The 26,057-nt window shown below is 40.3% G+C and overlaps 1 protein-coding gene across 2 annotated transcripts in view; it reads left to right on the top strand.

The window, feature by feature from the left end:
- SPOCK1 (SPARC (osteonectin), cwcv and kazal like domains proteoglycan 1) overlaps positions 1-26,057 on the top strand; it is a 264,847-nt gene that overhangs the window by 74,704 nt on the left and 164,086 nt on the right. The window contains exons 3-4 of one of the 2 annotated variants that reach the window (XM_027643333.1): positions 6,948-6,956; positions 9,821-9,866. In XM_027643333.1, the coding sequence (XP_027499134.1) occupies positions 6,948-6,956; positions 9,821-9,866 (55 nt within the window). The remainder of the gene's footprint in view (positions 1-6,947; positions 6,957-9,820; positions 9,867-26,057) is intronic. The other variant, XM_027643334.1, reaches the window with a different exon arrangement.

The raw sequence follows: 26,057 nt of genomic DNA, 5'->3' as shown, positions 1-26,057 counted from the left end.
TGGGGTTTGTTTGCAGTGCTTTTGGGGTAAGTAGTTCTGGGATTGGTGTGTAGGGTATGAGGGGTCACTGTCTCCCTCCTTGAGGGGAAGATACTAAGATGGAGTAAAATCTTCCTCCAGTGTTGCTGATGTGGCCTTTGCTCACTGGGACTTGGTTTCCCAAGGGAAGTGTGTAAATTAGAGCAGCTTTCTCATTGCAAATGCAAGACTTTTGGGGCTTAAAATGTCCAGCATGGGTCTGAAGTTGCCTTTGGACAGTGTCCTGTGCACTTCCTAAAAACAAATTCTGCACAAATTGAGCAGTCAGGTGCTGTCCTCTGCTAAAATAAAATAGGGTCAGAGCACATGGGAATCTTTGTGCTGTGGCCACAGCCTTAGCATTTAAACCCCACTGGAGCCATTACTGCACTTTAGTTATCTCATGCCTGAACCAGAATATTTTGTTTCCTTGGCCTTTTTGTCTGACTTTTTTAATTGATTGTTTGAGCTAAATCCTTTGAAATACCATTCCACCAAAAACTCTTTCCCTATTGAAATACTATTACTTCAGCCAGATGGCAAGTAGGAATCACTGAAGAGAGGTAACTTATTGTTGTTACTTTGCAGCTGACTCAGAAAATCAGTTGCTTAATATTCAGAATAGTCTTATTTAATCATTGTAATTAATGAGGAACCGTCAGTAAAAAAAAAAAAAGTTGTGTTCGTGCATCTCCAATGACTTTTCAGGAAATGGGCAGAGATAACACGAGTCTGTTGGTAACAAAACTGAGTCATGAAGGACTTCACTTGTGGCTGCCCCATCCCTGGAAGTGTTCAAGGCCAGGCTGGGTGGGGCCCTGAGCAACTTGATGTAGTTGGTGGCGTCATGGGCTGGAAGGAGATGACCATCAAGGTCCATTCTGACCCAAACCATCCTGTGGCTCTGTGATAGTTGAATCAAACAGCCCCAAATATTGTGGAAAACTTCATCCCATGATAGCTTTTATACTCTGATCCAGCTATTTCAAACAACCTACTGGGTCTTCAAGTTCTTGGGGATAAACAAAGGGAGGAGCTTTGAGGGAGATGCACGTTTTTCACTGGTTTGTTCCCATCAAACTTGCCCTCAGTTTTGCATAATGATTTTTGATGTTGTGTTGCAGGTTTTGGGAGTGGTTTTTTTGTTTAGTTTGGTTTAGTTTTTTTTGGGGTTTTTTGTGTTTTTTTCCTTTTTTTTTTTGTTGATTTGATTTGGGTTTTGGGGGGTTTTTTTTGGTTTTGTTTTTCTTTTTAGAATGGACAAAATGCCAGAGACAATTAAAAAAATTATAAACTGGAATGGAAACTGCCCATTTCTAATGGCTCACAGGGGTTCTGATATGAAAAACGTACAACCACCTCACACCCTCAGCAGCTGCTTTTGTCCTGGACTGGTTGACCATGAACTGCTTCTCCCTGATGCACTTCTAAAAAATTTCAAATATTAGCTAAAACTGCCAAAAGGGCTGCAAAGTTGTCCTTTTCAACAGCAGCACAGCTGGTTTGATTTCAGCCATTGCAAAGGTTGTTCTCAGCAATACTTGGAGCTGGGTTTTCCTTGAAGGTGCAAATGGAATACAGAGAAATGCCTGTGTGCTCCCAGGGCCAGTGCGTTGCTCATAATCCAATATAGTTCATGCAGTCTCTTCCCAGTCATTAGTTATGCATTTAAATAAGTATTTGAAAGACTTGGGACATGGTAACTAGTTTAACTGTCTCTATAGATCTCAGAAAATGGTGTCATTAAATATCAAAGTTAGATAAATTGATTTTATTCAACTGCTGTTTGTTCCCTTGCACATTTTGGCCATTGGGATTTTTGCATCTAAGTGGAGCATCAATATGATTTTATTCATAACTTTTATTTTATAACTTTGATATTAGGAGAGTTATCACTTTATCCCATAATGAGATTATTCCCATAATGCTAAATTAAAAAAAAAAAACCAACACATGACTCAGAACAAATTTCTGAAGACTTCTTGTAAAATAAACCAAGAAATAACTGTGTATTTAATCACTATGCAAATTGGTTTTCACTGTAAAACAGTTCTCATATGTGAAAGCAGTGGTAGCATTACATTTTTTTTATATGAATGTTGTTCTCCAGACACAACCCCCAAATGATCAGCTAAAAAGAACAGTGATTATGTCAAAAACAGCTCCTGCAGCTGCACTGTCAAAGCAACAAGGGCACTGAGAGTGAAGTCACATTGCCAATGGCTTTATAACCTTCAAGCTTAATGTGTTTGGCTTTCAAGCTGCCTGAAAACAATTGCTTTCTGAGTGTGTAATGCGAGTTTTTGAATGAAAATTAAGACGTGGAAAGAGTTTAGCAGTTCTCCTTTCAAGGTTTGTTTTCAATATTACCCCCGTTGAGAACGTGATTTATTAACCACACTATTCTCTCTATAAAGACCCTGCAGGGGGCCCTTCCCCGCCAATATTTGCAATAATAATCCAAGATAAAGGCACAGTGGTTTTGATAAGTGGAAAACAAGCAAATGATCGTGTGAAAAAACCCCAACCCTAGCCCAGGTTCTCACCTGAGAATCCTCATTTCCCATGGCAGGCAATAAAACTTATTTTTGTGCTTTGGTTGGAACCTTCTAAGGATCAGGAGGGGCAGGGAGTTGGGAATCCTTGCGTGGTGTTAGCCCAGAGAGCAGAAACAATGCTGCTTTAAGGAATTCCACCTGGAAGGAGGGAGAATAGATTTTGGTTTTCTCTAGCTCTGCTTCTTCCTTCCTGTCCCATTAGGTGCTGTATATATGTTTTATATAGGTGCTGCTCGGTTTGGGAAAGCGGGAATCAACGATTCCCGTTCTAGTTTTCCATCTGCTCTTGGAGCTGTAGCATCAGCGAGTCCATCCCTTGGGAGGCTCCAGAGTTTTACCTTTCTGGGCTTGCGGGAGCTTTGCAGCACAGCCTGGTGCGACCGGAGGGACACACTGAGGTGTGAAAAGCCTTGTGAAAGTGAAGTTAGAGAGAATTATTGAACTCCAGCTGGGCTAACAGTCTCTTTAGCACATGCTAATGAGGGGAAGAGTTCGGGCAGAAGGGAATTGTAGGTCTAAAGTCGGTCTGCCAAAAGAGACAGCAAAGAACACTGAAAGCAAGGCATTTTTATGGGTTTTTTTCAGATATTTCAGCCCAAGCCAGCCCAGATAACACAGTTTTGTGATTGTTCCAGCCACCCAAATATATGAGCCACGTGTGCTGGCACAGGGCTGTGCTGCAGCAGCTCCTGGCTCACAGCTGGCCCTCATTCATCCTGCTTGGAGCGCAAGCAGAGAAAACGAGCATCTGTTTGCCCTCGACACTGCAGACAAACCCTCTGGCTTCGTTCTCGTGGATAAACAAAGAGCAGTTTGGGGTTTTTTAAGAAATATTTTTAATTCTTGCTATATTTGTCTTTTTACAAACAAAAAAAAAAAAAAAGAAGAAGAGAAATCCAACAGAAACAACCAAGCACAAAATAGAGCAGCTGGAAGATTTCCATGTAAAAGCCCTCATGATTGAGTTGTAAAGAATAACAATTCTTATTCTGCCTGATGTGTGTTCAGGGATAATATATATTTTTCTTTTTTTCCTCCACATTTTTGAATTTAATTTTTAAAATTTTTACCACTTCAATCACTGTGACCATGGGTAGAGAAAGTTTTGCCTATGACTTTCTGGGCATTGCTCATGGAAACTTCTGGAAAAGTCTTTGAGTAAAACAGGCGTGGCAAACCTTCTTTCCTGATACAGCACAAAAACCCAACCCCCAGCCAACCAAAAACCTCTTGTAATTACTGAAAAAAAGAAAAACAGTAACATTCTGGGCCATATTGAGGAGAAGAAGTTATTTTTACCACGTCAGTGGCAGCTGAACAAAAGTCCACGTGCTGAGAATTTGAGTCTTATGGGACATCTGAGATTGCAATACATAGTCAAGGATCTTTTTGATGCACATCTGAGGACTTATTAGGGCATGTATTTATGTATTTTATATGGTTATTAATAAACTAAATATCCACAGCACGAGCACTGCTAATTCACTGAGCCAAAGCATCCTGTTTGGATGCACATTCTCTGGTTCCTGGGGGAGAGAGGTGGTTAGAGATGCCTTAACTAGAGATGTGTTAACTAGAGATGCCTTAACTAGAGGTGCCTTAGTGAGCCTGGAGACAGTTCTTGACACTAACACAGAGTCTGGGCACCTTGGGAAATCTTTATTCACTGAAGTACTCAGTGGGTAAAATATTTTCTCTTCCTCTCAAGCAAATAAATAAATAAATTACGTGTAATTTGCTGACACAAACTATTTGCTTTTAAACAGGCACTAGGCCTTGGGGAGATATTTATGATGTAGGCTGAGTTGACTTTACCAAGCAGCAGCTGGTGCTTTAACACTGCTTGGTGTTGGAATGATCTTCTCTACTGCAAGGTAGAGAGGCAGAAAATGCAGCTGCATCTTTGTGGAGCTAATTTTAAAAGAAGCAATGAGCTGGTAATTACCACTTTTTCCAGCTGGTCCTTATGAGGGTAAAAGGTTTATTCATTAAGGGAGGGTGAAAGAGGAAAATACTAAGCAGGCTGCAAAGAGAGGTTGATAAATATCCCAGCTGGAGATACTTAGGAATTTAAGCTCTTGTTGGTGGGATTGAAGATTAGCCCCTCAGGGTTCTCTACCAGTCTGGGGTTACTCCTTTTGTGTAAGAGTTTCCTCAGGAGGGATCTGTGATGAGAGGTTCTGGTTGGCTCTGCTCCCTCCAGGCTCCTCAAATCCCGAGGGATCCTCCCAAGCCCTGGGGGAGAAAACTGAGCTGAGCTGCTTCTGAAAGGTACAAAAGCAGGGGGATTTTCTGGGGAATGTTTTCAGTCAGCATCTCCTTTCTGCTTGGCTCATATCAATAAGTTATAAGCTCAATTAATGCGACAAATATAAATATTTATGAACCCACGTAGTTAATGTTTGGCTGTATTTATAAACAAGAGTATCTCGCAGGAGCTTCTTTTTGACAAGTAAATAAAGTAAGTATAGAGAGTGTTTGTGTGTTAAATTAATGGTGCTTTGTTAACTCTTCCAAAATATCAAGTCCTTGGTAATAACTAAATCAAAAAGTGACAATAGAGAAGGATTAGTGGGAGTAATTTTAATAGTTATATTTCAGAAGGACACGAAGCTGTTGTTTACTTTCTTAATTGGTAGAATAAAAGAGGATAAATGTTTAGTTTTACCATGAGTTAGTTTTTTTTTTTTTTTAGCTGTATTGTTATTGCAGTGATATGAGAGGTAATAGGAGAGAAGAGCAGCCTCATATTAATGTCCTGGTCTTTGAGCAATTTCTATTTGCTGACTTTTCTTAGAAAATTGTGGAAATTCGGGAGATTGTGTCAGACCCAGGTCTGATTTTTGCAACTCAGAACTCAGTGTGAGTTCTGATGCATCTGTGGGTTCTGATCAGTGAGGTCTTTGAGAGTTCTGACTGTTACAAACTTTTTCTGGGCTTTTAAACTGGCTCTTTTTAGTATGCCCTTTGCATACTTAGTTTAAGATATGATTATTCTCTTGATTGACTTTGTTGATGGCACATCAATCTAAGTTTGCTGGATTTGACACCTATGTATCAAATGATAAAAGAATATTTTGTTCTTGTTAAGAAACAACCACTTATTATACGTGACATGGCAAAACAGATTTATATCACTTCAAAATGCATTTCCTCTAATCTCTTGATTGCTTAGATCAAAATAATAAAAATGCAATAAAGAACTGAGGCCCGAGTCTAGCAATTTATATTTTGCTTTTATATTTTTTTTTCATTTGTTATGATCACAGCTGATTTTTCAGTTAAATTTCCGGAGGGTAAAATCTAGAAGGAGGGTTCCATGATGCAAAGTCATGAACAGAGGCAGAGCTGAAAAATACAGCTCCTGTCCCAGATTTTGGAGTTGAATTAGTGTGGTGGGTGTCACAGGGTGAGCTGCTCCCTGCGGGAGGAGCCTTTCAGGTTCTCCCTTCCCAGCCCAAGTGTTCCCTACCCCAGGTGAGCAGGAGACTCTATGAGGGGGCAGGAAAGAATCTCACCTCACCCTACCCCTGCTGATGAGAACAGGCCTCTGGATTTCCTCAAACTGGGGTTGGGAAAAGCTTGCAGGAGTCAGAGTTCTGTTCCTTAGAGTGGAATTTGGATATTTAACCTGTGGTCTGAGACTTGGACTCATGGAGACCAAGCCAACACTTTGCTGTTCTGTGACACTGAGTGGAGCTGAGGGACTCAGACCCAGGCTTGGCTTGCTGTATCAATTCTTCTCTTTTCGTACATGATTTTAGGTGTGCAGGGTCCCTTCAGTTAATTAAAAGATTGACTCAGTCATATGCAGTCACTGAACCGTAGGCAAAACCTTCAAAGTGTGAATTCCATGCAGGGAGAAAAGATATTTTTAAATATTTGCTCATCAGAAATATTTCTCAGTTGCTGTCACCTGTTGTATTGAAGTGGATCTGTGCCTGGTTTTGCCTTCCCTTCAAAGTCTATCAAATAAATAGTTTTTAAAGTCAGCTAGGAAAAAAATTAAATTACATCTCTCTTGTATCAGGTATGTAGAGATGAGTGTGTGGAAAACCACTTTCTGGTGGTTTTGTCAGCCAAAAGGAAACAAAAGTGCCATTTTTTTTTGTGCTCTAAGAGAAAGAAATGTGCTAATAGAATGGCATTTGGCTAATAGTGCACAGATAAAAACTGGGTCATGGCAGCACAGGTGGAAAGGGTAGAAAAGAAAGAGAGAAAATTATTTCATTTGTGGGTGAAGGTCATCTGGAATAAGTGATTTCATGTTTAAAAGACCACTAAGGAGAAAATTGATGTATGTTAACATAATTTTATATTGCTTTATTTCATTCTTTTTTCTTTTCTCATTTGTAATGCTTCCGTGGTCAGGAAGTTGAGGTAGGTTTTTCATGTTTTAACTTGTAAATATCCATAGAGTGAATAAAAGTATTAACATCATTCATATTACACTTTAAACTCTTATGATCAATTGTTTATATTGCTATAAATGAAGTGTGTTGATACATGTTAATTATTAATATGTTAACATTAATTAGCATATTAATATGAAAATTACAGAAGACACGAGGGATTTGAAGCACCTTTGTATCTGTCCCAGTAGAAAGCTGAGAAATGCATAGATTTCTTTCTGTCAGGAAGGTGTTTTATTGAATGGGAGCGTTAAATCTCTTTGATCAAGCTGATTGTATTTTTATAAATACATGAATATGTATATATTTTGAATTATACCCCCTGGAGTCAGTGTTCTGTGTGTGTTACTGTACCACTTGCTGCTTTGGTGTTTGAATAAGTTCCAGTGAAATGATGGAGCTCAAAGTTCCTCCTTCTAACAAAAGTCATTTCAGGATAATGTTATAAATCTGGGCACCTTCCAGAGTGCTGGCACAGAGCCCTGCCTGCTTCTAAGGCAGAGCTTTAGGTGGGGATTTAAATGTGACAGAGGTTTTCTGCTCAACCCTGTCCCCAGGGTGAATTGTACCTTTCTGGTGCCAGGGCCACTCAGCTTCAGGTCTTGCTGGTGTTGATGCTGAAGTGAAACTCCAGTGCTGGATTTTTGTGGTTTAATCCCAGCCCTAAATACCACCCAGCTGCTCACTCACACCCCCAAACCCTCCCTGCTCACCTGGGTGGGACGGGGGGAAGACTGGGGACAAAAAAAAGGGTAAAACCCATCAGTTGAGATAAGAACATTTTAATAATTAAAATACAATAATAATGGTAACTAAAAGGAATATGACAAAAAAGGAGGAATCAACCCCAAGAAAGACCCTACAATTATCCCCAGCTCTGATCAGCCCCTCCTTGGCCAATTCATCCTTTTCCAGACTGGGAATGAAGCTCTCAGGTGTGGGATATCCCTTGGCCAGTTTGGATCACTTGTCCTGGCCACGCTCCCTCCCAGCTCCTTGTGCAGCTCCTCCCTTGAGAAACATGGAAAACTGCAAAATCCTTGGCTTGGAGAAATCACTACTCAGCAGCAACTCAAACATCAGTGTGTTCTCCCCATGATTCTCATCCTAAATCTTGGCTGAGAGGAAAATTAATTCCATCCCAGCTGAAACCAGGAAAGTTGTCCGACTGGCATAAGTTATTTAGATCTCTATTGCTCTAATGTGTGTACAGTCATTATTTACTCCTATAAATAATAATGGGGGTTATATATTGAAAATCTCAAAGGTTTTCTCCACTGGACTTCTCAGGCTTTTTTTTCCCCCCTATTTTTCCTTGTGTGTTTTCCACGTTATCTCACCGTGGTTTCAGGCACATTCTAAAATAAACATAGTTTCAATTTTCAAAAAGGAATACTAAACAGGTCTGCATGAAGGAGGAGGAATAATAGGTTTACAGATGAGATGGCTGTTTTGTAGGTATTTCTGTGAGGAAGGTGCATTTTTCGTAAAATATTCCTTTGACACTGAAATTGAGATAAACCCCCTTTCCAACCCTTATTTCAAAACTGGCTCCATATGCCACCAGCATAAGAAATCTTTCTTGGGAGTTGAATTATTTAACAGTTTCTGATGTTGAAAACCCAGCAGCAAAGCAACAACTTGGGAAAAAAAAAATGTAAACAGGCAAAAAAAAAAAAAAAAGTATTTTGTTACTGGAAAAAAAATTATTCTGCTAAAAAAGCTGAAAGCACATTCTGAAAAGTGATTAATGCTCAGTGAATTTAGCAGTACATCATCATCAATTACAAAGCATTGCATAACCATGAGGAGTTTGTGTATTAACAAAACTGTGGAATTCAAAAGCAAGTCTGTGATTCTATTCTGGTGGGAGGAAAAAATATAGATAATTTTGATGTATCTGAAATAAATGATGAATAATAGTCTTTGGTGTTACTGTGGAACATTATCACTGTCCATGAAGTCAGTATAGATACCAATGAATATACTGGGGGAAAAAACCCACATTTCCTCCTGCTTGTCATGCAGAATAATTCAACCCAGCAGGCAAAGAGCAGGAGAGCAATCCCTGGTTTTGCAGGCTGTCCATGGTGTTCCCAAAGCAGTGCTTGTCCATAGGCTCCATCTCCTGGTGTTCACTGAGGGCATGGAGAGGCCCCATTCCTTCCACTCTAAGTCTGACTTCCAAATCTCCAAAATCTCCCAGGCTGAGTTGACTGGATAGCAGGAGAGCTCATGAAATTCAGTGTGCTGGAGATAAATGGTAAACAAAGCCCGATGGAAGAAATAATTTCGGTGTCTTATTGCCACTGATGGGTTTTTAGTTACCCTCCTGGCAGGAGAAAGAAATCTCAGTGTCATTCTGGACAGCTTGATGAATACATCTCTTCTGTGGCATCCCTCAGGAAATGAATATAGAATACTGGCTATATTAAAAAGGAAACAAAGATTAATATGCAGAAAAATATCACAGGGTTATAGAGGTTTTCTGTGCCTCCTCCCCTCAAATCTGTTATTCTGTTGTTATCACGTCCTCTCAGAGAGGACACGAGTACAATACACAGAATGTGCTGAAACTGAGATAAAAACTGGGCTTGAATCCCAGTTCTTCAGGACTGGGGTTGCTGGTACTCTGAAGGAGGGGAAACTTTGCCTTCGGATAAATATTTGCCAAGTACACAGCACAACTTACCTGATTTGAGCTAAATGTGTTGGGATCAAAAGATGAACTGAATCATTTGTGGTTTAGTTGTGTGAAATTGTACTGAAAAAAAATGATTGTATTTCATCTGAGTTTTCTTTTTTTTTTCTCTTTTTTAAATCCCCATTCAGGATGATTATTTCAGAAACTGGAATCCTAACAAGCCATTTGATCAAGGTAAAGCCAGTACATGTTGTGTGGTTGTCTTCAGCTGTTTTGTCATATCCCCATGTGGTTTATGCCTCTGTTCCCCTGTCTGTCCTGTGCCCTAGTGAAGAGTTATATTCGTACATCTTAGTCACAGTTTGAGGTGGTTTATGTATAAGGGTTTGACTCATCTCTGTGTTTTTCCACCATGTTTTTTAATCCTCACCCCTTTCAGTTTATATTTAATGGTGATATGTGTGCCCAGAAATACCCTCTGTAACCATGAACCTCGGTTTAACAGGTAATTTAAACCAGGTATCTTCCCAGTCATTTTCTTTCATGTTTAAGACTTTGCTAAATTAATGTCATAAATGTAAATACTGCATTTCCTAACACTCAAGGGGCCAATTCTTTGCAGCCAGTTGTATGAATTTTTCAAGAGAAAATTGGTGTTGTGTATGTGCTGCTGTTTCAGATGCAGGTTCTGTAAATGAAATTTTGCACTTTGTCTTGGTGAGTTTTTAAGTTATGGCAGTAGCTTCAACAACTTCCAGGGCAGCCACCAAACGACAGGGAAAAAAAAGCAATTAAATAATACTCTAATTGTTGGGTCCAGAAAAGCACTGGAAACAACAGCCATACCAGCAAAAAAAATTCAAAATCATTGAACTGTCAAGGAAGAAAATACTCATTGGAAGACTCTGAAGGTGCTATTGAAAATTTCACTTTATTTCTGTATTTCATAGCCAAACGTGTTCCTTGTATTGCCTGTGCTCACAGGAATATCACTGGGGGCTTAGACATGTTAGAGCTGAAGAGGGTAGATTCTCTGTCTTTATGGAAATGGAACTTCAGTGTCAAAGGCAAGGGGAAGTTGCTGCTTTTGTCAAAACACAGATCCACAGAGATTTTCAAAGGCATTTGAAGGATTTAGGGTTACAAATCCCATTGACTTCAAATGGAACTTGTGCTCCTACCACTTTCAGAGGCCTTGTGACCCTCTGTCTTCCCAAGGGGGAAAACAAAAGAGGTAAATCCTGGCAAAGTGTTGCAGGAAGATTTTGAACTGACGTGCTCTAAAACTGTCTTGTTGGTTGTGTTGCTGGGATGTGTCTGACTCTGGGCTAAACCACAAATCGTGGCAGAGAATCTAAAGCCACTCGTGGATACCTTGAAGGGATACAAACAACTATATGTCTGCTGAGGATTGCTGTCACTCTGTGAAGAAAAGGATCATTTCTCTCTCAGTGTAGGATTCCTCTGACACTGTGGATAGTCTGTGGTCAGGAGGCAGGATGCAGACTGAGCCTTGCATGGGGATCTGTGCACTGCTCTTGCCTCCCTTAAACCTTGCAAATGGGTTTTATCTGCCCAGTGGATCATTCTTTTTGACAAAGGGGTCACCCCTTTTGGCTGTGGTAAAATTCACCCCCATTAAAAACATTAAAAGTTGCCACTCAAACCTTTTTAAAAAGACCTACTCCACCAAAAAAAAAAAAAAAAATCATTGCAGAGCTGTTGATTAGTTTAGTTACACATACAAAAAGCATGTGAGCCTTTAGCCACTGATCCCTGTGTTTTCAGCCAAAAAATAGAGAGAAACCATATGTTGCTGCTTTGGGCCTTATGAATCATATGCTGACAAGACTAATCCTCAGTTTATACAAACATATAGGTATGTATATGTGTGTAAATTTATATATACTATATAGGAGCATATATAGAGAGAGAGAATGTCATTTAAATAGACAGTGCTGAGGCAAAGGAAGGAAGGGAAGCTTTCTCTTTTCCGGAGTTGTGCCACCAGAGGTTTAATTTCTGTAATTTTCCATGCAGAGAAAAAGAATAGTCTGAAGAATTTGTCCCAGATGTTTTATGTAGCACAAGCTGCAAGACAATTGTTTCATCTGGTTTTACTTTTCCATTCTCCCTGCCCTGATATTTTTTCCTCGTCTTGGTTCTTTTGGCTTTGGGGTGTTTCAATGCCCCTTATGCTCTTCTCTGGTTTTGAAGGTAGAAAAGCTTTTATTTTGTATCCTTTGGGTTTCTGAGGTGCAGAGAACCTGTGCAGGTCCTGTGGTGAGGAGCCCCAGCTTGCTCCTGTGAACTCAGTAGCTGCTCTGTGTTCTCACCACACAAGGGTTATGTCGAGAGATACCCCAAAGGCAAATTTTAACATCACAGCACCAAGGTTCTTCTTAGTGACTGAAGAGAAAAAACTTCTCCAGTTTTTTCTGGTTGACTGAGAGCAGATTTTGGGGTTTATAAGAAATCCGAGTCTGGTCTCACCAAGGTAAAGGCAACCTGTGTGAACACCCGCTCTTTGGGACAGATTTAAGTGTTTGAAATCTACTTCTCAATTCTGATTTTAAAATCCTGTTTGAATATTCTAACTGTGAAGTGTTTACATGAGGACAGACTGTAGAACCACACTGAAGGAACAGGGAGGACAGGGGTGAGAAGTAGCTGAAGGAGGCTGGGACCTGCCAGAGGGGATAGTGCCAAGGCAACTGGAGGAGTCAATGTTTAATATCAGATTTAAAAACCAACAGTAGTCAGAGGTTTTGAAAGTCAGCAGAGTTCTGCTTCTAGGCTTGAACTTAATTTACATCTTTTAAAGAAGTCTGCTGGGTCCAACCAACTCTGTGTTCTTTTCTAACAAAAAGCCAGCTTTATTCAGCAGGTTGAATGATTTAATTACATGTTGAAAAACAACACTGGAATGAAGCTGTCTGCTTTCTGCTTGCAATGGGCAGGGAAATGCCTGTGCCTCAAGCACAGAAATACCTTATTTTGTAAGAAAGCATTCATGGCTTTCACTGAAACCACCCCTGGGGAGTCACACGAGGTATCTTTGCGTAACAGGCCTTTCCAAGGAAAGTCAGCTTGAAATGGTTCAGCTGCAGCTCCGAGGGCACTTGAGTGATCAGAATTTATTTTGAGCTTAGCTACCAGCCCAGCTTTTTATTCATCTTTAACCCAGTAAAAAACAATACAAAGGTGAGCATCTTACCAACAGGGCCCAGCTAATGAGGCATTTGGGCAGCAAAGGCAAGAGAGCATGAGCCTGGAAATGATTGCGGGTCATTAATATTGAACTCCCTCCTGCCAGAGCTGCAGAGGCAAGAAAGCAGAAGAGTAGAAGGGGCAGGTTACTCAGGATTTTAAAATATGAATCAAAGGGTTGGTGGTTGTTTTTTTTTTTTTTTCTTACAAGGTCATTTGAGAGTTCTTGGCATACTTTCCTAGTCTTCTTCATCCACGCTGAAGAAAGAAAAGAGGGAATCGGGGGGAAAAAGTTTAGCACAGAGTTCTCAAGTCAGGGATTTTTGTATGTGTGTGATATTCTGCACCTGTTCAGAGTTTCCAGAAAATTAACTCATTAAGACTTTGTGGATTATTTGAAGTGAAAACTGTTAAATAAAAAAAGAATTTTAAACTATTGAAAATTTCTTCTAAAAGCCACCCCTCAGCAACTGTAGTAAATTCTTCTAGAGACAAGTAGATGTTATTTTTTTTTTTTCTGATAGGATACACAAATAAGAGTACATTTTGTTAGCTTTAAAGCTGCTGGGAACAGCTTGGAATGTTGTCCCATTTCCTTACCATGGGGCTTTTTTTTAAACCTTGGGATACCCAGGACACAGGAACTGTGGAAGTACCGGGATGCACTTTGCATTGGAGGTGCATTAGCTCTGAATCCAAAAATGTTTAAACCACTGAGCTGCCATTTTTATTAACAGCATGGGTGTAGAATGATGCAGTAAGAGAGGGGGAAACTTGATTGTGTTGTAGTGTTGAGCTTTTCCCCAAATCTGTGCCTAAAACCATCCACTGAACTGTGGAATGCTCTGTTTGAGGAGGTGTTTCACCCTTTCCATTTGGACTGTGATTTTTTTTTTTTTTATTTTTTTTTTTTTTTTGGTAGCAATCCCAAATGTTCCAAGCTTCTGGTCTTCTCAGGAGAAGCAGCTCCCGATTAGAAACAGTCTGAACTTTCCTTCTTGTCTTCCAGCCTTTGTCTTTCTTTTCAGTCTCTCTTCCAAATCATCTTCCCTGTTAACTGAGAAATCTGGACAGGGATGTTCCTTCTCAGGGCTTTTATTATCTACCCTGAGGGAGGAGGGAATGCAAAAAGTTCAAAATATCCAAAATACTTATTCTGCTGCTCTGTGTGAAAATCTTTATCTGCCTGAATTGGGCCTGGCAGTGACTGGCTCTAATGTCAGACACACTCGTGGAGACTCCACTATCATCATTAATTACAGACATGAACTCTCATTTCAAAGAATTCCCCTTGAGCACTAAAAGTCTGAAATAGCAAAATACCCTCATTTTTGAGGAGGAAACACTGCTTTTGAGTGGATTGCAGCCTCCAGCATAGCAGAGCCTGTGACTTTCACAACCCAGCAGCCCCGTGGAAGCGAATTTGTCAAATTTAGAGCATGGTATCTCGAGATGAATGTGTTGGTATCCCTACTTCCTCTCCTTCTGGATGCAACTGTACCTTTGTCTTTCTAGTGTTTAAATCCAGACTCCAGAAATGCCCTTCTGCAGCTGTGCAGAAAAAAAGTTTACCTCAAATTCATAAGCCTTCCAAAGCAAAAGGAATGATAATGGGAAGCCTGTGAAGCAGGATGAAAATCATAGAACCTGCAATTATTTTTGAACATGTAATTTTCTGTTAGCCCAGTTAAGATGTTCTTTCAGAAAAGCTGAATAAATTCCTTGCAGGGAGATGTTTAGTACTGTACACATCTCTAGCCACAAATATATGTTAGTTTATAATAAATGTTTTCTATTACTGTGCTTCAGATGGCAGATTTCAATTGAATAACTTATTTTGCAATTTATTTTTTGACTGTGCCTGAATTAGTTTTAGAGGCTTATTCATATCACAAGCTCACATGAATTATGTTTTGTAAATCTTCAGTAAATCAGTCCAATTTTAGAACATTCTAACTGAATCAACCCTAAAACAATGGCTGAGATGCTGCACATGAAATATGTCCCCCCAAACGCCTTCGGAGCACATGTGGCTGCTCCCATCCCCCGAGCAGATGCACGTGGTCCTCTTTGTATGCCAGCAGTGTAATCTTCAATTCCTTATAAGCTTGTAAGCAACCAATTTTGTCATTAAATATGGCAGGAGGAGTGACAGGGATGGGCTGTGATTGCATTCTGGCTGATGTGCTCCGGGCGCAGCCGCTGATCGATGGGCGGCTTGTCTGGAATTTTATTAGCACTTGGGGAACACTTGTTAGTTTTGTCAATAATGGTGCTTGGCTTTCTTTTAATATCTCTTACTTTATTGACTGGGAAGCAGATGTGACTTTTTAAAGGGAAATTCTTGCTCCCCCGTGCTCATCCAGCTTCCACTGAAATAAGTGTGGTTTTGGGGAATATCCCAGAACCCAACCCTGCTCTCTTTGGCATCACTCAGGGAGCAGAGGTTCCTTCTCCTTGCCTCAGTTTAGTATGTAGGAGTTCATTTTTGGTAACCCACCTAAACCTTTGAAAGTTATTTGTGTGTGGACCTGCAAAGCTTCCTTCCTGATTTCCTGTGATTTGCTGCTAGGGAGACCCCAGTGTATTATCCAAAGTAGCTGTTTCAATTTGTATTCTGATTTAAGAAGGGCAGACCAATCAGTCACCTCAAGAAGTTTAAGAAACGGTCTGAAAACAAAAGATAAATTTAATCTGGGCACATACAAAGTCCTTAGGTAGGAACAATCATCTGCACAAAACAGGATGAAAACCCACCAGCAATAAATTTGGAGCAAAAGGCTGGGGGATTAGAATGGATTACAAATAGAACATGAGTCAACAATGTCATTCTGTTGCAAAAGAGAAGGCAAATGTCACCCTGGCAAATGTAGCTGTGAGTAATCCTTCAGCTCCAGGCAGCACCAGTGAGACCTTGGCTGGAACACATTGTCCAGATTTGAGTAGCAGGTACTGGAAAGTGCCCAGAGGAAAGTAACAGGTATGGCTGGAGTTGCAGCAAACGGCCTCTGGGAAGAAAGACTGAAGGAGAGGAGCAAAACAAAACAGCAACAACAAACTAAAGCAAGCCCCAAATCCTGTTTTCAAATAAATAAAATCGACTGCAGGGCAGATGAGTTGTTCTCTGTCGGTTGTGGATACAACAGGGAGCAATATTTTTACGCTGCAGAAAAAGGAGATTAATTTTACTCCTTGTAGTGGCAGCAGTTGGGAAAGATATTTTTAAGAGGATGTAGAGACTCTGTGTTTGAAGGAGTTCTGAAACAGGTTAGACAAATGCCTTGCAGATGATGACACTTGACCAGCTGATCCCATGATGGAGAAGGGGAGAAGAATCAGCATCCTCCCCAGGACTGCCATTCTAGCACTGTGATTGTATTTTGATTAATGGAAACCAGCTTAATTCCACTGAAAGCACAGATGAAATGCTGAAGAAGGCATTTCTTCAAATAAATTTCCAGTCAAAGTAAGGAATGGGAAATAAATGAATCAGTACCCTTGACAGACATTTTGGTACCATCTGGAATAATACAGGTTCTTTTTTGATGGGAGTAATGCCCATGAACTGCAAGATGGGCACTAAACATGGTTGTCAAGGGCTCACAAACCTCTGAGTTTTATCAGGGATTGGCAAAAAACAGCTGATTTTCTCTGGCTGCTTTTCCCTCTCTCCCTTGCTTTCTCATACAGAGTCAGGAGGAATTCCCAGGGATGATTCTGTACTTGATATTAGTAGTGTTGTTTTTTTTCTCTAGGCAGGAATAAAGGTCGTGATCTAATTCTAAAGTTAAAGATTTGGATGAAAATCAGTTAACTGTTCTTTTTCAATTAATTAGGTAACTTGTGACAACGCATGTGTATTTAGGAATTAAATCTCCTTCTGCCACAAACCTGAGTGAACCACAGCTATTTTTTTTCCTTTTCCTTCAGATTAAACATGCTTGCATAAAATAATATTATTTCTGCTCAAATCTGATTGTTTGCATTCTAGCTTTGCAGCCCTTGCTCATTTGGAAAGTTACTTTAAACTCCAAAATGGTGCTAAGCAGCCCACAGCAAGATGAATAAAAGAAGTTTTCAAACATATTCTGATGGTGTTCTGCACTAGAAAGCTCCCTAAGCACAGTCAGTTGAAAATTAATTTGGTAGGAGTTGTTTAGTGATTTAATCTCATTCTTTGGCTGTGATTTGATTGGATCTCATTCCCTGGCTGCACTATATCCATGGGCCTGGCCATTGGCACCTGGCTCTGTGTCAGCACCTGTTGCCCAACAGTTTGCTTTCAAGGGCTTGGTAACTTTACCTACATTTCCTTAGAGTGCAGGGACAGGAAAGCTGTATCTGAAGATCAGAATTTTACTTCTTGCAGCCTCTGTTTGAGGGTTTGTTCTGTTTTGTCTCAGGAGGGTCAGTGGCAGCATTGTTATCTTGTGTTGGTGCACCCTTGCAGTGCCTCTCCAGCTGTAGCAGGGGGATGCAGACACATGAAGTGCTGACCCAAAATCTGGAGGTATCGTGTTCACTTGACCCACAAGGCAAAGCAGTAGAACAAAATCTGCACTATAAGGAGGTTCTGCTCCTGGGATAGCTTTAATTTAGAAGCTGAGCAATTGAATCAGTCTCTCCCTTCCCATCTTATCTGTAACAACAGATAAACAGAACTCTGTGATAAATGGATGTACAGAGCAGCAATCCTAGGGATCATTGCACATTACAGCAATCCTTAATGCAGGGTAAGTAAGCTTTATTGTAATTATTTTAATGTGATATATCAGTGTGATCATGGAGTTTATCCTTTATTTTAATTGCTGGGGGTTACAATGCATTAGAAGGTACATGTAGTCTCTAAGAGCAAATGTATCTTTGCTGTGAAGGCTCCAGCCTGTTACTCTGCTCAGTGGGGACCTTTGTAATGACCTTTCATATTTAAAACCAATGAAAAGTTGCTGCCACAGGCTGCAGTCTGCAAAACAGAAAGGGAAGAACTCCTGTGTTTCATGGTGTTAAATACAGGCCTCCAACAAAAAATGGGTCTGCTTCTCACTCATAAATCTCCCTAAGGAGTCAGTGTTGGCTAAAAGAAAACCAGTAGCCATGATTTGTTAATCCTCCTCTCAACTCCAGCACTATGGTTGTAGTAAATTCCCTCTAACCCAAAGGACCTATTTATCTTCAAAATCCAGACTGTGTTCAGCTATCTCGTGGTGCCTTAATTGGGTATTTCTTCTGTAAGCAGCATTTCCATCTTTGTCATGATCAGTCATCACCACTTTGCATCCTTGGCACTAATGGCAGAGCCGCAAAATGCCCATTCTCCTGCAGGTGCCAATGTTGTGTTTCCTTCCCTCCTTCCTGGCTTTTCTACCCTTTGCCTGACAGACAAGTGGTATAAGGGTCACACAAGGATTGTCTGCCCTCAGAAAGGCATTATATTTTCATTTAGTTTTTCAAGGTGCAGTGGTCTTTTTAGATTTAAGCTTCTCAGCAGCCCTTCACTGTGGTGAATAGTCACAGTGCCCATCCAGCCAAAATCCAAGTGCTCTTATTCATCCCACAAATTGTCATTGTTGAGTATCTGTCTTCCACACTTGCCTACCTCAGTAAGCTCAAGTGCCTTCAGTAATTTGAGTGTTTAAAAACCTGAGCTTAATTATGTATGTTCTTAAACCTTGGGACATTCTCAGCTTCCTGAAATAAAAATGCAAGGTTAAAAAAGGGTGTATCTCCAGCAATACTGAGCCTGTCTGGTCCTCCTGCATGCAGATCAAGGGAAAGGCTGCCTCTTCTAAGCCTTCAGGTTTCACATTTGTGTGTCAGCTAAAATGAGGCATTCCTGATAGAGCCTGAAAACTCCAGCAATCACACCTTTCTTTGTTTCTTTTTATTCTTCTTTTTTCTTCTTTTTCTTTTTTCTTACCAGCATTGTCTCTGTCTGTACATCCCCTTGAGCTGCCAAGTTTTACACAGGTCAAACCACTTGAAGTATCCAAGTAAAACCATGAAGAGTTCAAGGAAAAACCACTAAAAGCACCAGTCTATTGGAAAAATACCAGCAGGACCTTAATGGGGGTGATATATCCCAGCATCAGAAACATAAATATGTTGGTCCTCATAGTTTAGACATAAAAGATCACGAGTTATTACTTTTCATCTTTAGATCCTTCCTCAGTAGAACTCCTAAATAAGCCATTACTGTGTGCTGGCTATGGGCTGTACTTGGTTGTTCTCACTCCTAATTGCCCAACTTGGCTCCTGGCTTCATCATTATTCTGTTGCAAGAAATGTAACTTGATATTTAGGGAAACATTATTCATTTTCTTTATGTTTCTGCTTCTGAGCTGCTTTTTTATAAAGCTGCACTTGTAGTGTATTTTCCTACCCAGGGCTGTGGCTGTAACATTTTCCCCATGCCTATAAATAAATTAAGTATACTGTGGCTTGAAAGAGAAATTGCTATCAGCTGGTGTTCTGCTACCTACAAAACATTTTATCTTCTTTCAGTTTCTATTACTTTGCTCTCCCTTGATTCTGTAGAGGAAGTTGTGTCCCCTGTTATTGTCATGTGGTGCATTTGGGAGCAGTGTGCTTGATCTATGGAACTATCACGAGTCCCCCAGTGCAGGGAGCTCTGCTTTGCAAATTGCAGTGGAGATGAACTTTTTTTTGGCAGATGGAGCTGCTGATATGATTTGGAAATAGGGCTGTTTATCAGTCAGTCAGGTACCTCATTTGTCAAGATGGGGGAAAAAAATAAAGGTTTGAGACGAAAGAGGAGGGAGAGGCCACCTGTTTAGAGAGTCAAAAGGAGGAATGTACTTGAGAGCTGTATCTGTTGTTTTATAAGAATACAACAAATTCATTCCTTTTCACAGGCTGCAATTTAAAAAAAAAAAAATCATAATTTCTTAACTTTTCTCAACTGCACAGTTATCCAAAAGCCAGGGGCCTCACCTGAGGTAGCTGTCCATTTTGTCTGTGGTTCAGATTAGAAAACCACTTTGAGGTTCAGCTAAGATGAATTAACCTTCAGAAAGATAAATGTAGATTAAATCAGACATTGCACAAATCCTGTCCAGGAAAGCAAGATTCTTGTGATCTATGCTTGTGATCTCAACAGGGACAGAACTCGTGGTAGTTATGCACTGACACGAGAGATTTGGAAATTGTTTTGCCCGTGTTTTCTGAAACATTAAAGCACAACAAATTCTGCCAGGAAAGAACTCCGAGGGAATGTGTGCCATTAAATAACCCTGACAGGTGTCCCTTAACCAGAAGGATTCTCCTGGAACACAACCCCTCAGCCTTTGCAGCACCTTCCTGTAGGCCAGAGTGTTTGAAAATCATTAACCAGGAATGTGGCAAAGGCCCAGGAAAAGGGTGTGTTGGGCTGGAGGCTGCAGGAGCTGGAAACCTGGGATTGTGTCACTTTTGCTTTGCTTTGAGATGGGAAGGGAGGAGGGAGAAAGAGAGAGCTGAGAGAAGCAAAAATAAAGTATGCAGTAGATGATGTTGAATGCTTGGAAAAAGAATCAGGTAGTTTAATAATGGATTTTCTGTGTGACAGTCCCTTGGCAGGGCTGATTTTTGCCTGTCCATTAGTATGCTGTCTTTTTTGTCAATCTGGTGGAGAGGAAAGGGTCTTTTGCTTGCTTTTCTGAAATAACAGGAATTCTGGGATCTCTATACAGGTTTTAAATTAAAAATTATTGGCTTTTTTAATTAAAATATTGAATCCAGACTCTGCAGACCTTAAGATAACGAAGTTTTTTGTCTTGCTTCTAGTTAGTATTCTAGGAAAAAAGGGATGGGGTTTCAGGAGGTTGCTGGAGCAAGGTAGTACAAGGTGGAAATAAAGCTTTTTGAGCAATGGAGAAGCCAAGAAGGGAAAAATTAAAGCTATATCTGGAGCAAAGGTGATTCTTATGTGAACAATTTTATTAATTTTGGGGATATCTGTGTTGAATTCTATTTCAGTATCTCCCTCCACATCCAGTACATTGGCACAATAAAGACGTTTCAAAAGGAAACTATTAAAGCTTAAAGCCTGAAATATTCACAAGCTTGCTTTTTTTGAGGCACTGAATAATTACAAGAGGCCATTCTTACATGTAGGCAATTTCCTCTATGATAAGAACACTTAGTTTGAAAAACTAATTTTCAGCATGCTGACTAAATAAAAAAGTTCATTAAAATCTTTGTATGGTTTGCAGGAGGGAGCTAATTACAATGTTTTGTCTTATATTTCAATTATGGTAGATGTGAATTAACTAGTATTTTAATAAAAATTAGTAGTTGCATTTATTTTCCACTGACTGGTGTAAATTTAAGTGACATGTCTGAAACATAAAGAGCACAGAGTTGGATGTGTGTGGTGAATGGATTTTATTTTAATGAATTGTAGTATAATTACCCTGTCTTGGCAATTAAAGTTGGGCATTAAATCTAAATTCGTTAATTCCTTTGCATCCTTTTTTTTCTTTGGGAGAGCAGAGGAAGGACTAAAAATTCTTTAAGCCTATAAAACTGGAAGACATGTATGACAAATAGATTTTAAAGGGATTACTGAGGGGTAGAACACAAAGGCAGAATTACATCAGTGTCAAATCCTGCCCTCAGTTATGTGCAGGCTCCTCGGTGAAGTTACAGGGGTTTGACTTTGCCTTAGACTTGCATTGCTTGGATGGAAAATGCTGCTCTTTGGGTATTTCTCTTTTTCATTCTGATACAAACCTGAGTATTTGTATCGTGTGCATTTTCCCATCCACAGTGACATCAATACATTATGAGAATTGTTGAGCAAATTTGATCCAAATTAGCTGCTTTTAAACTTAGATGAGTTGCTTATCTTAGCTGTGGATTTAACCCATTTCTCCTCTGGCAGATAAAAGAACAGAAGTGCAAAAGCAGTGTTGATAGCTAACATTTTTGAGGGATCAGGAAGTCACCTTCTCACCTCTTACCTTCCCTTAACACAATAGTCTCACCAGGGCTCAGATCTCTCCATCAGTTCTGCTGAGGGGTATTTTGAGGAGTGACCAGCACCCTAATGGACTTCTTGTCTCTCTCCTATGTGTGTGGGCAGGCTGGTTTTAGCAGAATTGGACTGTGAGTGATAAGATGGTGTCTGAGTTATCTAGCCTCATTCTTCCAATGCTTATGAATTATAAGGCCATGGTTTTGAAAGAAAACTCAAAATGAGCATGTGACCAGCTCTGACTTCCAGTTTCCCAGGAAATGTGCTGTGAAGAAGGAATCTGCAGATCCAGAGGGTAGTGATGAGCTCAGCATGATTCTGAAGTTTGACAGTCTTGGTGCTGCTGTTCCAAGTGCTGTCTGCTGCTGTTCTGTGCTGTGTCCTTCTGCTGAGGCAATTTCACACCTCATCTGCTGGAGATGGAAATGGCAGGGTACAAACTGTAAATCCAGCTGAATCTCAGTTTAGTAGATATATCATCCTATCAGAACCTTTTCACATAAATAATTAGTTCAGCACTTCCTCAGTCCTCTAAACTTGCAAAGCTTTGGAAGTGGGGTTGGGTGTCGTTATCTCAAGGAGTTAACTCATCCCCCCCCTTCCCCCAGGGCAGCATCAGCCCTGTGTGCATCACTGCTGACACTTATTCACTGGCCACAGTGTCCCCAGCAATTTATTCTGATCCTCTAAACCGTCAGAAATTTGTCACCTGAATTTTCCTTTTTGCACTTCAGACCTTTGAACTGAAAACTTTTGTGTTGTGTGCCATTGACGTGACAAACAACTGGGTGTCACCTTAAATTTAGTGCCTTTTCCTTTATGTGAAGGCTCGTTGTTATGTTTGCCTTCAGTGCTGTCATCTCAACTACAGCTCTGTGAGTTCTTCCTCACAGATCATTTATTTGCCTTATTAGTCTCCATCAAACTGATCAAAATGAGATATTTTAAAAACAAGGCAGCAGATACCAAGAAACCAAGTGTTTGGGAAGTAGGGGGTCATCTTCTGTGTCTGATAGGACACTGTGTCCTTGTTTCAGCTGGGATAGAATTAATGTTCTTCCTGGTAGGTGGTACCTTGCTGTGTTTTGGATTTCGGATGAGAATAATGTTGATAACACACTGATGGAGCTGTTTTAGCTGTTGCTGAGCAGGGATTACTGTAAATCAAGGACTTTTCAGCTACTCACCCTACCCCACCAGCAAGGAGGCTGGGATTTCTGACCCCAGGGATATTCCAGACCACCTGAGATGATACTTAGGGTATAAATTAGTGGGGAAGGCTGTCGGGGTAGCTGCTGGCATTGGTCAGCAGGAGGTGAGCAGGAACATTGTGCAGCACTTGTTTCATATATTATTATTATTATTGTTGATACTTTCCCTTCTTTCTCTGTTCTGTTAAAATATCTTTATTGCAAGCCATGAATTTTCCCCTTCTTCCCAATTCTCTCCCCATTCCACTGCAGGAGGGAGTGAGTGAGGGTCTATGTGGTGTTCAGCTTGTGTAACAACCTGTGGGTTAAACCAGGACAACAAGAGTTTCCCTGTATGTGTGGGACAATCTGTGTATCCATGGGCACAAAGGTATTTGGTGCTGGTTTTACAAACAGGCAGGATCACAGTTGCCAGAATGTTATACATTATGATTTGAAGCAGCACTTCTACATTCAGTTCTCTCCAGTTAAGTGTAGTAGTTTGAAAGAGATTCTTGTCACATCCTTCCAAGCTGTAACAGCACTAACACAGTCCCTGTCATGAAGAGTTGCTGATATGTTTTCCAGGGACCACATGGCTCCCAGCTCCTTAGTGCTAAGGCATCTGGATATTGGAGAATGTGTGTGTTAAGATCTTAATTATGCAGTCTGGTGATAAAACTTGCACGTGCATTTGGGACTGTAACAAGCTTAGAATGTTATCAGGGCAGATAAACTACATTTATAACATTCCTCTCCCCCACCTTCTTCACCCTGTGTGTTATTGTTCAGTGTGTTGTGGGTCTGGAGAGGGTTGTAATCTGTTCCATCCCCTTGGAGCTGCTGACTGCTGGCATTATGGAGTTGGCAGAACTGCCAGAATCAAGAGTTTGCCACGAACCTGAGATTCTTTAGAACCTCTCCAAAGGTCTGTGGTACCAGACCCACCTGACTGCAGGCAGGGGCATGTTCTGTTGCCTTGCCATTCCTCTTTCTTTGTACCAGCTTTGAGTGCTCTGAATGTGCAGAGAACTGAGACAGCACTTCATGTGGGCATCCTCCTGTAAAGCTTCAGGCATGGAATCTGAGAAGGTTTTCCCAAACTCAACTAGTTGTCACTGAGACACATAAAGAATATCAGCTTAATGGTACAGCCCAGTGGTACATTATTCTGTTGATTATGACTGTTCATGTTTTACTTGACTGCTTTAGACATTTACATCCATGAGCTTTTGCCAGTACCTGCATTTGAACAAAATATGTTTGATCCCTCTTCAGTACAAACTTCTTTGCACATGAAATGAAAGAGAACTTGGGCGCTTCTTTCTTGCCCTTTGGATTCTTGCTGGGATTGTATCTTCCATAAATGACACATCCCAGTGTTTGTATCCCTTGTGCTCTTCACCAGAACCTCCAGTTTTCAGTTTGAAACAAATGGTGTTTCCATATTGTTTGAAATAATTTCACCCTCACTGCTTTCATCTGGTTAAATAATCCTTTAATCCATGCTCAGAAACAACTGATCTTTTAGTTTCTAATGTTTTTCCTGGTGGATGCCATTATTATGCTGTGGTAGTGCAAATAAAGTATGATTGATCAGTTTATCAAATGGCAGTTATTACTGGCCCATTAATTCTGGCTACATAGATGATTAGAAGTACAGATTTTTACACCTAGGGCCAGTGATATTTTTTATAATATAGATTTAGAATATATTTATGCAAGTGGAAAATTGAATCAGCATTACCATCAGTGCATTAAATTACGGGATTTTATTAGAGAAGAATTCTCTTAGACTATAACTGTAGATATAGATAAGAAAAAAAAATAGAGCATGAGGATTACCAGGAAGAGCTTAGCATCTTTAAATTACATTTTGAACTTTAAAATAATGTGCCTGCCCCAAATAATTCCTTTTGCCTGCTGGCTATCACTCCCCTATGATTTATATGTGCTCAGGGTGCACACCTCTCTCCCTGAATCATTGGATGTTCACGGTGATTTAAGCTCATGTGCTTTGATTTGTGCAGTGTGAGTTAGTTTTGTCTCCTGGACCAAATGAAAGAAAAGAAAGGGAGGCAAAAATTCTTTGCTCTGTGGAGGTCTCGCTGTTATTTCTGCATTACAAACAAGTGAATCATGAGTATGACACAGAATAGCTGTTACTTAAACCTGACTCAGAGCAGCAGTGCTGTGGTTGAAAGGTCTGTACCAAGGCCCTGAAGAGCCCAGTTCAGCTGCTGATGGGCAGAGTTAGTGCTGACTGCTAAAGCAACTTCAGTCTCAGAGGAGAGTTATAAAAACAACTGCCAGAAGTAAACCCAGATTAATGCAAATTGGGAATTACTCTCATATTTTTAGAGAGAGCAACTAAAATATGCACCTTTGCTATAACAGAAAACAACCAGGGAAAGTTATAGAAGATTATTTAAATCCCCATTCCTGGACTTTCTCATAACAATGCATGAGACCATAAGATGGTCTAATAGTTAATTCAGCCTTCACATCTGTGGATGAATCTGTTCCCTAACTCCATTAGAAGTTAGATTGAGAATTATGAAATAAAGGTTTGTTTTCTAGCTCTAATGTCAGCTTCTTGGGAACCTGGGATGAGATCATATAAACTCAGTTTTGGTTCCATGTGCATGCAATTGGAATAATGAAATTTTCTTTTTCCCCTCCTTCCCTGCTTAGTTTTAATGTGTGTGTGTGACCTCCAAGAATTGTGGGCTCTCTAGATCTTTACTGGCATTGCTCTCCTACTTTAGTACAACAACAAAAAAAGACAAACAGTTGCAAAAATTGTTCTGATCCCTCCTCTCCCCACGTAGTCCATCATCCTTCCAATGTTCTGCCACCTCGATGGTACCAAGTATCAGATCAGGATTTAAGATTCAGTGTTCAGTGATGAGACAGTTGTGAACTAACAGAAAGGCCAAGTGAACTTTTATGAAAGCTCTGAGTTTGATCATGCAAATTCTGTCCAATGTTCCATTCAAATTCAGGGCATTTCTGTCTGCCCTGCAGATACTAATTTCTGTAAACTGATAA

Source organism: Corapipo altera, unplaced genomic scaffold, assembly GCF_003945725.1.
Source record: "Corapipo altera isolate COAL_440 unplaced genomic scaffold, ASM394572v1 75, whole genome shotgun sequence".
NCBI lineage: Eukaryota > Metazoa > Chordata > Aves > Passeriformes > Pipridae > Corapipo > Corapipo altera.
The sequence above is the reverse complement of the archived record's forward strand: the minus strand, read 5'-3'. Positions and strand labels throughout refer to the sequence as shown.